The 16,776-nt window shown below is 38.8% G+C and overlaps 1 protein-coding gene across 1 annotated transcript in view; it reads left to right on the top strand.

Moving 5' to 3' along the window:
* LOC139448389 (phospholipid-transporting ATPase IF-like) overlaps positions 1-16,776 on the top strand; it is a 127,325-nt gene that overhangs the window by 56,644 nt on the left and 53,905 nt on the right. Inside the window, exon 2 of the mRNA XM_071229932.1 lies at positions 14,131-14,250. Within this exon, the coding sequence (XP_071086033.1) occupies positions 14,131-14,250 (120 nt within the window). The remainder of the gene's footprint in view (positions 1-14,130; positions 14,251-16,776) is intronic.

Genomic DNA, 16,776 nt, shown 5'->3' with positions numbered 1-16,776 from the left:
TACACTAAAAGAAACACGCTGTTGGAAGTGTTTCTGTCAGTGACAAGAGTTACTTCCCTTCCCATATCAGTCAGGTTTGGAGATGCATGTTTTAACTGAAATTTGTCAACTGACTGGGTCTCAGGAATTCACTAACGTGCTGAAGTAAAACTATTGTTTTTTCCACACTTAGGATACTTGAGGCAATGGAACATATGGAAATAGATGTCCATAATGTTTTCTGCGATCACCTGTTTACTGTGTGACCAAGCACCTGTTTACTGTGTGACCAAGCACCTGTTTACTGTGTGACCAAGCACCTGTTTACTGTGTGACCAAGCACCTGTTTACTGTGTGACCAAGCACCTGTTTACTGTGTGACCAAGCACCTGTTTACTGTGTGACCAAGCACCTGTTTACTATGTGACCAAGCACCTGTTTACTGTGTGACCAAGCACCTGTTTACTGTGTGACCAAGCACCTGTTTACTATGTGACCAAGCACCTGTTTACTGTGTGACCAAGCACCTGTTTACTATGTGACCAAGCACCTGTTTACTGTGACCAAGCACCTGTTTACTGTGTGACCAAGCACCTGTTTACTGTGTGACCAAGCACCTGTTTACTGTGTGACCAAGCACATGTTTACTGTGTGACCAAGCACATGTTTACTGTGTGACCAAGCACCTGTTTACTGTGTGACCAAGCTCCTGTTTACTGTGTGACCAAGCACCTGTTTACTATGTGACCAAGCACCTGTTTACTGTGTGACCAAGCACCTGTTTACTGTGTGACCAAGCACCTGTTTACTGTGTGACCAAGCACCTGTTTACTATGTGACCAAGCACCTGTTTACTGTGTGACCAAGCACCTGTTTACTATGTGACCAAGCACCTGTTTACTGTGTGACCAAGCACCTGTTTACTGTGTGACCAAGCACCTGTTTACTGTGTGACCAAGCACCTGTTTACTGTGTGACCAAGCACCTGTTTACTGTGTGACCAAGCACCTGTTTACTATGTGACCAAGCACCTGTTTACTGTGTGACCAAGCACCTGTTTACTATGTGACCAAGCACCTGTTTACTGTGTGACCAAGCACCTGTTTACTGTGTGACCAAGCACCTGTTTACTATGTGACCAAGCACCTGTTTACTGTGTGACCAAGCACCTGTTTACTGTGTGACCAAGCACCTGTTTACTATGTGACCAAGCACCTGTTTACTGTGTGACCAAGCACCTGTTTACTATGTGACCAAGCACCTGTTTACTGTGTGACCAAGCACCTGTTTACTGTGTGACCAAGCACCTGTTTACTATGTGACCAAGCACCTGTTTACTGTGTGACCAAGCACCTGTTTACTGTGTGACCAAGCACCTGTTTACTATGTGACCAAGCACCTGTTTACTGTGTGACCAAGCACCTGTTTACTGTGTGACCAAGCACATGTTTTGTGATGGGTGTGAAAACAACACAAACTGTTCATGTTGTTATGTGAGTGAGTGAGTGAGTATGGTTTTACGCCGCTTTTAGCCATATTCCAGCAATATCACGGCGGGGGACACCAGAAATGGGCTTCACACATTGTACCCATGTCGTGAATCAAACCCGGGTCTTCGGCGTGATGAGCGAACGCTTTAACCACTAGGCTACCCGACCACCCCTGTTGTTATGTGAACCGTATTCACAACAGTAAGCACCCTTGGTGCTGGAAATTTGATAAAGATGGAATGGTTCCTTTAAACCACACACAAGTTAGATTTGTTATCTGTGATTGAGCGGTTGTAAATCATAAAAGCTTCAAACATCGAAAAATAAAGCATTTTTTATAATAGTTACTTTGCAGTTATATTCTCCTGATGTTTTCTGTAAGAAATCTGTGTTCGGTCTCTGTAGGGTCAGTTTACGATATGGCAGGGACGAGTCCAAACTTACTACCCAGGTACCCACCCCCTATTACCTGACCCTACCCGGGTACCCGCTATAGGTCTCAAGAGATACAAAATGTCCGATTTGGAATTGTTTTACCTCAGCACTTGCAAAACGTATTAAGATACATGTATTAAACAATCTGGTCATGCATACACTGAAGTTGACTTAAGTTATATCTTTATTCAACCATATGAAAAGTCAGAAGGAATGGGTTGCGAAAACTAAGATCTGATTTTAATGAGATTGAGCGCAGCGACTATCTTAAGTCTATGATAGATGTTGGGAGTTACGATCATCGTAGAACTAAGACCTCTTTGTGCAAGTGGGCCCAGAGTGCTTAATACAGGAAATACAGTAGCATGTAAAGGATGGAAAGAATGTTACATTTTGTGAGACTGTATGTTGAATAGATAACCTTGAACAAAGTGTTTGTTTTCAACATACACAGACTACAGTATTTCCTCTATTAGACGCCGGGCCTCTATAGAAGCCGGGTCGATCAATTGATACAATTAATGATCCCTTTTTGGGACCTAAATTACATAATGAGGACTCCCTTTCTCTTCCGGTAACTCGACGTGTGTCGGAAAATGGTCCTCGATCCGATATGTCACGAGTGCGTGATCATAGTGAAATGGGGGTGTTAATAGAAGGGGGGCCTACAATAGACGCCGGGCCTCTAATTGACGCCGGGTCAAAGGCTTGTCCGAAATAAATAGAAGCCCGGGCATCTAATAGAGGAAATACGGTACAAACCATATCTACAATACTCTCTTCACTGTCAGCTTGCACACCCACATTGCAACATATCCTGTCACATGTAGCAAGGGATCACAGATCAACTCAACTTGGGCTTAGTACATGCTACACGTGTCATGAAAACGGGTATTTATAGCCCGGAGGGCAAGCAAAGAACTTGGGTCCACTAAGGAACAATTGAATTGACAAATCAGTGTCAGCCATGAAACCCTATTGTGCAATGTTTACCCAGCTTAATGTAACACGATGTATCTCCAGGCAGAACACGATGTCAGTATTTGTGGAACAAATAGAGGTGGATATATATATATAAGAGGCTGAAGCCTTTCTGTTATCGCCTGACTAAAGGTGTACTGTGGAGTGTCATTATTATTAAAGAAACTATGGGTAATATGCTGTAAATTAATTATTGGTTTATAAAGGACCACCGTCTTGATATTCTGTGATTTTTTCGAAAAAATATAAGTGGTCCCAGAAAATGCTTGAAAAAAGTGACTGAAAGACAAACTGAAAACTGTCATTGCATGTCAGATTTTAGATTTTTCTGACCCAGATTATTTTTTATATTTTTTCATAATATCTCCTAACAATCCAAATCTAAATTTTACATGATTATAAAATGGAAGTTTACAGGCTTTTTATGGCTGACGTTTCGAATTCAACATTTGATAATTCAGACCATTTTGCATGATACTTATGATATGACTGGTTTGTCTGTCGTCACACTGACGCAATCAGCCGTCGTATATCAGGAATATTGTTGAATATTAAATGAAACAATACTATGAAATAATACATATCAACCATTCTATGTGATGATAAATAAGGGCCATTGCAATTCATTTTCTCAGACAAGCCTCTCTTAATTTTGCCAAAAGGAGAAAAATAAAAATAAAAATATGCAATTATTTTTAATTCCAATTTTAGTTCACCTTTTTTCTTATACTTACAATATTTACATTTTTTAGCCCGTCGTAATGAGTGAGTGAGTGAGTTGGGTTTAATGCCGCTTTTAACAGTATTCCAGTTATATGGTGTCATTTCGGCTTAATGTTGGAGGAAAGTCCAAAGTGATCCAGATCTCAGACGTTTACCACTTCAGTGAAACCCACGAGCACGGGTATGGTGCTGACAAACCTAGAAACATAATCAGGGAGAACCCACAATCATAGGTTTCTAGCGTGCCCAAAGGACGCAACTCTTCACAGCGAATCACTGCACCTTAGACGACTGGGCCACCCATGCCCCGCCTCTAAATGAAAGTCGAGTGAACTCATGTCGTAGCCTGTTTGTACGGCATCTGGCGTCTGGCATCTGGCGTCCAGCATCTGGCGTAGATCGTCCAGCATCAACATCCTCTCAGGAACCATTGGATGAAATCGACCATACTTCATTTACTTGTTCCCACTATTGATGACAGTCGAATGTTTACATGATTGATGTCCAATCCAATTTTTGGCATGGCCGTCAAGGCAGCCATATTGAAAGAGCTGTTAATGGCCGAAGTTACGGGTTTGATTGCCCACATGGGTAAAATGTGTGAAGACCATTTCTGGGGCCCCTACTGTGATGTTGCTGGAGTAATGTTTAAAGCGATGTAAAACCATAACCACTCTTTCACTCACTCCTAGCAGTGTAAAACTCAACTCACTCACTCACTCACTCACTCACTCACTCACTCACTCACTCACTCACTCGATCAGAGCAGTGAGAAACCAGTCTCATTAGCTTTAACACATGTATGATGGTACCATGAGCTTTGAGTGCAGTTGTCAGTGTTCTGATAATATTTTATGACTCTTCATTCATTATCTGAAGGCCTGCCACCGGCTCATCAATCAATAATGCTCTGTAAAAATGCTCTGTAATAATGCTCTGTAATAATGCTCTGTTTACAGGCAATGCTGTCCAACTGGAAGTCAGCTTTGGTAAATTTGTCAAGTTTTTAAAAAAAATGTAACTTGAATTTTAGAAAATGCTGAGATGAAACTAAACAAAAATTTAAGACTTGATGAATTCAAAACATGGTATTGATTAGTGTCATCATGTTAAATTCATAAATGAGCTCAGAAACTGTCAAACAGCGACGGGAACAGAGGGATTGCTTTCAGTTTCTTGGATTTTGATTGAAATTATTAACCCAAACGATAAATTGTTTGTTACACATATTTAAGAAAATTGGGAATAATTCAATCAAAATTATAATCAGGTCATGATAAGGGATTTCAAATCCCTCTCCTGATGATTAGTGTGAAAAACATAAAAAATATGTAAAAAACATCCATTTCGGTATTATAGAATTGAAAGTGAAAGAGAATGATTTTACACCGCTTTTAGCAATATTCCATCAGCATCATGGCAGGGGATACCAGAAATAGGCTTTGCATATTGTACCCATGTGGGTTATCGAACCTGGGTCTTCGGCGCAGTGGGTAAAGACTTTAACCTCAAGGCTACCCCACTAGTGACTACCGGTACCTTGTAGGGTCTTGCAGTGACATGACAGAGTTGCTTCCCTTGCCATATCATTTGGATTTATGTTGATCACTGGGGACAAAAAAAGACTTCTAAAAATCTTAAATAAAAAGTGGTGATTTCTTTGATCAGCAGATGAATAAACAGTAATAAATTAAGAAATTGTGTAACGCATGTTCAGAGGATGAATCGTATGTACCAGCGCTCAAAGTTCACTTTTCGACTTACTTGTTGACAGCCAAGTAAATATTTTTATTCAGGATGGTTGGTTGGTTTGTTATTTAACGCAGCACTCAGCAATATTCCAGCTATATGACGGCAGTCTGTAAATAACCGAGTCTGGACCAGACAATCCAGTGATTAATATCATGAGCATCAATCCACGTAATTGGGATTGATGACGTGCATCAACCAAGTCAGCGAGCCTGACCACCCGATCACGTAAGTCGCATTTTACGACAAGCATAGTCGCCTTTTACGGCAAGCATGGTTTGCTGAAGACCTATTCTAACCCGGAATCTTCAAATGGCCATGCAACTTTACCTGTTACAATCGTGATAAATAAAAGATTATGTTTATTTGAAGTTGTTTGTTAATTATTATAATTGATTACAGTAAAAGACATCAAATTTGAACAGAATTGTAAAATGTTAAATGTTTGAGCATTTATATAATAGCTGGCTCTCAAATAGCTGTTTGTTTTTAGAACTGTCAAACAGGATATGATGACATGATCATGGATAGTCACTTTAAAAAGATACTTTACTTCACTCTCAAACTTGTACACAATGGTGTAAGCCTGATGAGTAGATATGAATAATCAATTTCATCCCGAGTTTAACCTGAAACAAAGTCTTGAAAGATTGAAAAAAACAAAATGTCAGTGAAATTGACTTCATTTTGAGATTGACTTCATTTAACTTGTCACTGATTCATGTAAATTGAAAGTTCCCAGAGACTCTTGTGTGATAGATGAAGCCAATATCAAGGAAAATATCTGCTTATGAAACATCTACTACTACATGCAATGCACCGTTTAAAGGTCTGATCCTACTGTTCATACATATGAAAGCTATGTTTATTACATTATCTAAGTAATGCTTTTACAACTTAATTAAGTTCATTTTAAATACAGATATAAGCATAATGTTCCGTACTCGCTAAGAGATAAGTGTTTTAAAATATTTCATTGCATTTCTTCGTAACTTCACTCCCAAATAAGACTTCAAGCCCTGTGTACAATTTAAAGGATGAAGCAAATAGAGTTTTATGTGAAACTGATACTGTCATTTGCCAAACACAGCAACACATGGGAGTGTTATGACGTCCTGCTTGTCGGTCCGTTGCCATGGTAGAGAGCAATACAACGTCTGCCATAGATTACTGTTTCATCAGATCCATACAAGCAATGTAAATATTACCGTCATGTCGGGGCATTTTGTACTTTTATGTTATCTGCAACACGGCCTGTGGGATGATAAAAAACTTGTCTTCAACGGGATCTAAAAATATGTTGTAACCTAGTTTTGGCCAGTATAGATTTGTTGCCTGTGGGCATCCATTTGGCGTCACAAGCTCCGATGTTCATACAGTTGGCACCTCATTTGAAGACGGTTCATACTCCAATGAACTGACACAAAGTGAAAGTCAATTCTTAAATGTAAAATGTGTAATACCAAAGTGCATGGTTATGTACCAAACTATGCTTGCCTTAAAAGGCGACTATCGGGATCGGGTGGTCAGACTCGCTGACTTGGGTAATGCATGTCATCGATCCCCATTGTGTGGATCGATGTTCATGATGTTAATCACTGGAATGTCTGGTCCAGACTTGATTACTTACAGACCGTTGTTAAACAACAAACAAACACAACGGTCCATGACGAGAACAATATGAAATGACATCATCCATTGTTCATCAGGAAGTTGTGACATCACATCATTTGAACAACAGGCTGCCTACGGTGTCGTTTCTCTGTAAGGGTTGACATTTCACACCGTAATTAGTGAACTACACTTGTATGTAAAACAAATATATTTTCTTCTTGAAAAGACTGCATAAATAATTTACAAAATTAAGTTACAGTTGGATAAATAGATGCAAGAGACAATTCTAAATGCCAAGGTAACTTTCTGATTAATGGGAAAATACACAGTTGGAAAAGGTCATAATAAAATAATTATTAGATGTTTTTCCCTCTCGCCTCACAACAATAAACACCACCTCACCAGTGAGTTTGCTAAATGCAAACCCTATTAGGATATTTCAACTTTTAATTATATAATTCTTTTAATTCTTCTTTACATAATATCTTGACCAAGTTCGAAAAAATATTCAGGACATGTGATTGACAGTCAGTCAACATCTGAAAAAATGAATGATCTGAAACCCTGCCACATCTTTATACACTGAATTATGAAAATGTGCTCTTGGCATACTCCAGGGGGGCGGTCGGGTAGCCTAGTGGTTAAAGCTTTAGCTCGTCAAGCCGAAGACCCAAGTTCGATTCCCAACATGGGTACAATGTGTGAAGCCCATTTCTGGTGTCCCTCGCCATGATATTGCTGAAATATTGTGTGTATTAGCGTGAGAATAACCACTATTTGCGTGGGTGTACTCCCAGCGTGACGGGCATGTTTTGTTGCGAGTCATGCCACACTTGCCAGAGTTACCCCAGCTATGTGCAGGTGCCCTCTGACGGTGCAGACCCAGTCCCACTTGACTGTGCAGGCTGGTATGTTAATCCCCGCTAAGCCTTCACCGCATGCTCAGCCCCCTGGCTTAACTCAAATACATTTGGCTAATGAGGGCTTTGTAAATTAATTACAGCTTCTTTGAAGTAGCATGGAATGATATTTATTTATCTAATGATTGGTTTGCTTCAGTTTGAATGTAAGATATGAAGAAGGAAAATATGCTGCTTAATGGATTATAGGAAGATGTGTTCAAATCTTTGGTGGCCATCAAGATCTGGGTTAGAATAGGTCTTCAGCAATCCATGCTTGCCGTAAAAGGTGACTATGCTTGTCGTAAGAGGCGACTAACAGGATTGTCAGTTTTGCTGACTTGGTTGATGCATGTCATCATACCCCAATTGCGTTGATTGATGCTCATGATGTCAATCACTGGATTGTCTGGTCCAGACTTAATAATTTAGAGGCTACTGTCATATAGCTAGAATATTGCTGACTGCAACGTTAAACAACAAACAAACTAAACAAACACAATGGTCCATGTTGAGAACAATATGAAATGACCTCATCCATTGTTCATAGTATCAAAAACTGGTTACATCACATCATCTGAACAAAAGGCTGCCTTCAACAAACAAACAAACAAAAAGTCTGTTTGCAATTGAACGTTTCTGTTAGTTGAGGATATTACTAGTAGTAGTAGCTGGCCTTGGTATACTTTGAATTCCATGCCTAAAGCCGGTCTTGCATATCAAAGATCTATGATATAAAAGTAAATTCAACACACAAAGTTGATAACATTCAACTCTCAGGTTGTATGCAAATAAAAATAAAATCTTGGAGTAAATTAATGGATCCCTTAAGAGGCTTAAAAGGATCAGTTGCCCCCAAGTTTTTTTGTTTTTGTTTTTTTGTGTGTGTGTGTGCGTGCATCGCACGTGTGTGAAACAAAGTAACTATGTCAAAAATAATCTTTCTGTGTAGTTTTTTTCATTTTTCCAATTTATGATGTATGCATCAAGCATATATATATATATGGACAATGGACAAAAAACTTACGCCTTGACATTTAACTTAGGCGCGTATTTATGAATGAAATGTTGCTCTTTTTGAAACAATGTAGGTTCATGATCAAAATTTAGCTTATATAGCGGGAAAACTAAAAAGTTTCCTAAATGTTATGACGTCACGTAACTATATGTTACTACTTCATGTCCGTTATTCAGTTATGGCCTGATGAGACTCGTACGTGGTACGAGTTGAAAGCGCTAGCCTATTAAAACTGTGTTCAATCTTACTCCACTTATTTAATTATTACTATATTGTGCCTGAGAGTTAGAACTTTACTGTGCTTTATATATATATATATATATATATATATATATATATATATATATATCATACAAAAGTACAAAGTTTATTCAAGAAAACAAAGATACTGGAAAAACATCTTGGAGCAGAAGATAACAAGAAACATCTCCATTTCAAGTGTTATCTCATAGCAAACAGGGATATATATATGTTTATACTCAGAAAATAGATGTCATTATCAGTGCTCATTATCAAGTTACATCAAGATATGGAAAAAATAGAGTGCCTTTAATAGGTCACCTTCCTTATCTTAGCCGCATGGAATCTTCAGGACCCATGACTGAAGTTACTCTGCTTATTGTAAAGATAATATAATAATAGTTTCTGATAGCTGAACATATATTCCAGAAATAGAGATATGCATCTTTTGGATGAGTTGTACGTAGTACTTAATAAGTAGATGGATATGGGATTTATCCTGGTCTAGGCTCTGTATACTGTGCAAGTAAAGTTAGGGATCAGAATATTTTTGGATATGTTTTTTGAAAGAAGACTGAGCACATATATATATCCCCCCAAATATTCATGATCCTTATGTGTTGTTCTGTATGTTAGTGAGCTGTTATTAAGGGACTCTCGGGACATTACAATCGGGGCCCCTAGGTGACCACTGCATTAACAACAAATACAATGATGTATCCAAATAGGGTAATAATAGGGTTAAATTGTGGACTTCAGTTCGGGTTTGTTGATTGGTATTTTCGGTGTTGCATGCTCGCAATATTGTGTTAGTGTAAAACTTGAGTTTATTAATAATGTACATAACTTTGGGGCCATGCATTACTGCATGCAATGACCGGGTAAGCACTTTGAAGGGCCCAATAGTGAGGGAACACTGTACAACACAAAGTATGTGTGATGCCTTACGCTTCTTTTTTATGGGGTTGGTTGGTTGGTTGGTTTGTTGTTTAACGCCGCACTCAGCAATATTCCAGCTATATGACAGCGGTCTGTAAATAATCAAGTCTGGACCAGCCAATCCAGTGATTGATATCATGAGCATCAATCCACGCAATTGGGATCGATGACATGCATCAACCAAGTCAGCGTGCCTGACCACCCGATCCCGTTAGTCGCCTTTTACAACAAGCATAGACGCCTTTTACGGCAAGCATGGGTTGCTGAAGACCTATTCTACCGCGGAATCTTCACGGGTTATTTACGGGGATTTCCTTAGTCTTTTGTGGACTGTCTGAACATTGATTGTAGTTTTTAACTGGACAAATATCAGATAAATCTATCGTATAATTAGTTTCATTCATTCCAACAGCCATACCTTTTTGCATCCAATGGGTCAATGTTGGGGTTGTCCCAGCTTCTTATGTCCTTAAGTCTGGATAGTGTAATTTACATCATTTAGACCGCACATTCTTTATTTTTGTTTTATGGGCCCGCCCCTCTACTGAAAAGCAGCTGGAAAAGAAATAAATTAAAAATAATAATATAAATTTTTGTTATGTCTCCCACTTGTAATATGGACAAAATATACCATATAAATTGTTATATATAAATTCCTTGTCTACATCACTATCAGTGATTCAAGATGCAAGCTGCAGTTTTTACTAAACGGTAGAATGACGTTCATGCAAATAAACATATGATTGACACAGCTATTTATTTTTATTTTGAACGACCTTGTGAGAAAAAGCTGGAATAAATCCATGAAACATAAAATTAAAAATGTGTGGCTTTAGAGAGTAACTGAATATTATGTCTTCTCTTGACTACACCAGGGTGGCCCAGTCGTCTAAGGCGCCGCGATTCGCTGTGCAGAGTTGCGTCCCTTGGACACGCCAGAAACCTATGATTGTGGGTTCGAATCCTGGTTCGCCCCGATTATGTTTCTAGGTTCGTCAGCACCATACCCATGCTCGTGGGTTTCACCGAAGTGGTAAACGTCTGAGACCTGCATCATTTCGGGCTTTCCTCCCACATTAAGCTGACACGCTGCGATATAACTGAAATACTGTTAAAAGCGGCGTTAAACCCAACTCACTCACTCACTCACTCTTGACTACACCATAAGGCAACACACTCATCTTAGTTCCCACCAATCATTATGCTGTGATAGTTCACATGTTAATAGTCTCAGGCTAAGTTGACTTCTTAAGTGTGTTCGTATGTTCATTCTACCTTGAAATGAAGCTGACACTTGTGTATCAGCATCAAGTTAATATGGAATAAAGTTTACATTATTTGGGGATTACACTTTCTAAAATGCAATGTGTATTCATACAGCTCTCATGTGTTGTGAATAAAGACGCACAGCAAGCACCAGGGTGGTGTGTTGATCTCTGCTTCCTGACTCTTTCAATGTGACATAAATTCAGATTTCTCTGTTTGTGTTTGATGATTGGCTAGGCTGTATTAGAGAAAAAAATTAAAAATGAGGAAGGAGGTTGAACTTTATAAAAATAATTGTTATTGAAAACAAATGTTATGAAGGTTGAACACTTTTTATTTATTTATTCCCATGAAGAAAAGGGGCGGTGGGATAGCCCAGTGGTTAAAGTGTTCGTTTGTCACGCCGAAGACCTGGGTTCGATTCCCTACATGGGTACAGTGTGTGAAGCCCATTTCTGGTGTCTCCCCCTCCCCCTCCCCAGTGATATTATTGCTGGAATATTGCTAAAAGTGGCGTAAAACAATGCTCACTCACTCCCGCGAAGAAGACCAACTAACACAACTCTGAACTCGGTTCTTTCATTGAAGGGGCGTTGGGGAAGCCTAGTGGTTAAAGCGTTCGCTCGTCCCGCCGAAAAGACCCAGGTTCGATTCCCGACATGGGTACAATGTGTGAAGCCCATTTCTGGTGTCCCCCGCCATGATATTGCTGGAATATTGCTAAAAGTGGCGTAAAACCATACTCACTCACTCACTCACTCATTGAATGTTTTTATTGGCATTAATAATAACTGATGTGCAGGATTTAGCCTAAGTGCTGATGCCCGACCCAAAAATTTAAGCCTGACACATGCTGTTATATTTATGGAGTTGGTCAATAAATTATTGACCAGGCAGACATTGCATAAACTTAAAAATAGTTCCTGCTTTGTGCCCTCATTTGCATATTTATTAGATTGTGATACCAAGTTGATCGGGTTAGTTTGTTTTATCAATAACATTGTCCATTGTATTATAAATAGAAAACGCTCGTCCCGCCGAAGACCCAGGTTCGATTCCCCACATGGGTACAATGTGTGAAGCCCATTTTCCAGTGTCCCTCCCCATGATATTGCTGGAATATTGCTAAAAGCGGCGTAAAACCATACTCACTCACTCACACACTATATCTAAATTGAGTTTTTTCATTTGATATCTCATCTCCGCTGTTATACAAAAGCTATATAGCCTCTGTCTCTTATGCCTGGTATTATACTGCGTAAACAAACTGTGAGTGGAAAGTTTTGTATAAATTGTGTTGACACAAGATACTGAACTATTTCATGAATAAAGTCTATACTATTAGTTCTATAGTCTTCATTCATTCACTTGAAATATACATGAGACTGAAAAGAATTTGCCTGCACACCAGCTTTCTTAATAATACCCAGACACACATATTCTTTAAATAGTTATAAAATATTAATCGTTCCGAAACCAATATCTATATAGGCATGCACCCTAAAGCCAAGCCTGGTACTCTTAGTGACTTTGTTTAGCCAAATGGCATTGGGACATTTTATATATTGTTAAAATTTTGAAAGGACATTCTTCTGTATTATCAATTTAAACATCTTTAGGACATTTGCATGCTAGAAGTCGGTGTCTAGAAGTCAGTGTCCAGAAAATGTACCAATCCTGGTACAATTGGCTTTCCCTGTCAATCAGCTGACTAAAGGAATTATGAATGAATTTTGTACTAACCCCCCATGTGCTCAGTAAGTACTCAGATCTCTCAGGCATTAACAAGCTATTGTTCCTAACAAGAGATCACACCCAACTTGGCTTGCCTAGGGTGGATTTCACACCCCAGTTAACAAAATCAATACATGGAATACAATATAAGCTGATAGCATTTGAAAGAAGGAAATCGTCTATTTATCTTGTGATAAACACTGTCGTCCCTAGTAACCTGGCTTGTCATGGCGTACGAGGAAACAGCTCAGTTCACACACCATGTGTTCATTACATGAAATAGTAGGAATAATGACAGTTTTCTGCACTCTTTGAAAATTGTCACCGTCATGCGGTATTTGTTTTAAGTTGTTGGGCGGTGACCCATAGTGATAGGTGACGGGGCAGTTCAAAGAATGGGTGTCACGATGTCTGAGTACAAGCCGACTGTCTCACTGTAGTGTCGGGACATTAGTGGGCTCTTCCACTGTCAGGTGGGACGTCAATGCCTGTCAGTCATTGATTCAGTATCGGAAGCCTACCCGTTCCACATGATGTTTATTGAATGTTGTCATGGTGTGTTTTCATCGATCGGGTTCCACTGACGGTACCAGCAACATGATGAAGCAAATAGGTCGTAGAACTTTAACTTAAACAAGACACCAGAGGGAATTTGGATACCTGTACATGATCCATAGATCATTGAACTTAATGAAACGAACATATCGCTGAACAGACACTGCTTCTAACATGTGGAAAGGAGTCTATGTGAATGTGATACAAGGCTCGGGGAAAATTATTTGTGATTTTGATTAAAGACGTGATTGTTTTTATACAACAGGTGTATGGTTTAATTAGGAGTAAAATGACATGATCTGAAGGTTTCGGGTAGACATGTGTGCACTGACCCAATGGATATTTCATGTCCCTGCGTTTCTAGGATATTGGTGACACATATAGAGTGATGGCATTCCTCAGGAAGTTCCAGTCTCGGGTCCATCCCAATCCAAACCCCCAGGGGAACGGAAAAAATGAGGATTCTAATTCTAAGGATTTTACACTAAGATCCCTTTTTTGCTGCCAGGGATGCATGAAGAAGAAGCGTCCTGCAAATCGGACCGTGTTTGTTGGGAACCGGCCTCCGTCCACCGAGGAAGTGTTTATACCAGAAAAATACATTGACAATCAAGTCATCTCCTCTAAGGTAAGGAAGACATTTTTAATCAATATGGTTGTGCTTTATCTTGACATTTACGTTCCTGTTATTTATGATATTTTTCTGTATCTGTTAACCCAGCTGATAAATAATTCAGAAATGAAATTATTTATTGATTATTTTGTTTGGCATTTAGGAATTAATTTGTAGATCATTCCTGCATTCATATATTATGGATGAACATGGGAATGTAAGAGTCTTTTTGTCATCTGATATTTTATTTGTGCAACAAAAACATATTACTTAATTTTAAATACCTTTGCGTTTTATTCAGCAAATAATTTAACATATTTGCAGTAGAAAATTGACAAAGGGGTGCTTATTAAAACCATACATAAGTGAAATCTCAGAGATCAAGGGTAGTGAACAATCTTCGTTCACGTCAATTAAACTAAAATGTTAATTTTTTTGGATTGTGCCCCAAATTTGTCCTCCATGAAAGACAGCTAGGTTTTTATACTTTGGATGACTACTGGTGTGAGGAGATGGCATGTCATTGTACCCCGATGGTGTGGATCGTTGCTCACAATATCAATCCCTGGATTGTCCGGTCCAGTTTTGATTACGCACAGGCCGCTGACAGGCCGCACATGAACAACCCATTGTACATGATCATCCCAATCTGGTGACAGAAGGGAGACAGTTTCCTCATTAGATATGTTTTTACATTGAAATAACTTCGTTATTTTGAAAATTGATGGTCGATTAATGTCACAAAGAGATAGGAACCTTTTCTTGTTTCATTGAAATACATGCAATTAAACTGATAATGGTATCTGCTTTTTACTTGATGTTTCTGGAAACCCGTTAAGATCTGGGGTAGAATAGGTCTTCAGCAACCCATGCTTGTCGTAAAAGGCAACTAACAGGATCGGGTGGTCAGGCTCGCTGACTTGGTTGATGCATGTCATCGATCCCAATTGCGTGGATCGATGCTCATGATGTCAGTCACTGACTATTTACAGATCGCCGTCATACAACTGGAATATTGCTGAGTGCTGTGTTAAACAACGAACAAACAAAAGTCATGTTTCTTGGTCAATTCAGTTTTTTAATATATAGGTCTGTAAGAATATTCTTTGTTTTATGACGAAGCCAATTACTGTCTGCATAGAATTGGTAAATCCATATATTATTGTCTGTCATAATTAAAGTGCCATAAATGCAAGAAATCCATTTTTTTTTTGCCCCAAAAGAGACAATTTTAGTATAAATATCTACATATACATGAACTACCCCTTTCTGCATCATCGGGTGGTCAGACTCGCAGACTTGGTTCATGCGTGTCATCATATCTCAATTGCGTAGATTGATGCTCATGATATCAATCACTGGCCTATCAGGTCCAGACTCGATTATTTTCAGGTCACTATCATAAAACTGGTATATTGCTGAGTGTGGTACAGTATTTTAGACAACAAAAACTAAATATTTTAAATACAAACGCAGGGCAGTGAGGAAATCTTGGTGCCTGGAAATCAATTCAAATATTTTTTCCTCTTATTTGTAAACTTTGTTTTGAATTAGAGCATTCTGTGAAAACACTTCAATAATTTTCAGAAATAAAAATAAATAAATAAAATAAAATAAATTGCTTGTCATGGCCGGGACACTCTTTCAGGTGATTTTTTCCAAACTGTCGTGAAAGTTTTAGTCACATTTGGAAATGACATATAAGAATTCTGAATATCCATCAAAAGTTGATAAACTCATGGAAATGTTCTGCCACTGTTTGTCACCAGCAACCAGAGTGTCTGGTGTAACACAAGCCATTAATGATCTCACTGCTTTATTACCACTGATGAGAGGCATTTAGCCCTGATTTGGCTGTATTGAACATTTGGCATGTATTATCAATAGACTGTGGCCTCTATGCTTGTACTTAGGCGTAACATATTCAGCCTGAGGCCATGGTAGTGGTGTGTTTGTGTACGTTGGTGATTGTTTACTCTGACCACCAATCACTGTGGGCAGGCTGTTGACGAGAGCCACTAGTCGCTAGAAGAATGTCTTCATGACTATTTAATAGCCATAAACTGGAGTTGCAAATAATAGCCCGGCCCACCGTCCGTGACAGGTTAATTTCAGGAAGAACAGGTGAAATACAGTCTACCCATCATGAGGACGGTCATATATTTTGTCAATAATTAATACATATCTCCGTAAGGTCTATTGTGTGCAAATAATAAACAACCCTAATTCAAGTTTGAAGTAATAACATAAAATTTTAGACTGGCAACTTTGACAAGGACTAGTAAGAATTTCAAGTAGCCAGTCCTGTGTTCTGGGGGAGATCTACTTTAAGTGTGCACCCTGCATTAACCAAGTTAAACTACAGCTGGTGGGACATGCTGCAGCTTATAGCTGATCGCACTCTCAAAACAAAGGGTTCACATCCGGTAACTTGAACTGTAATGTATGATGAGTCTCAATACAATCAAACATGCTGTCAACATTTTTTAAAAATGTTACCTATTTTGAATAAAAACATTATATTTTGGACCAGGATCAGTC

The sequence above is a fragment of the Haliotis cracherodii genome, unplaced genomic scaffold (genome assembly GCF_022045235.1).
Source record: "Haliotis cracherodii isolate W230 unplaced genomic scaffold, xgHalCrac1.p SCAF_7, whole genome shotgun sequence".
NCBI classification, from domain to species: domain Eukaryota; kingdom Metazoa; phylum Mollusca; class Gastropoda; order Lepetellida; family Haliotidae; genus Haliotis; species Haliotis cracherodii.
This window is presented reverse-complemented; position numbering and strand designations above follow the sequence as displayed.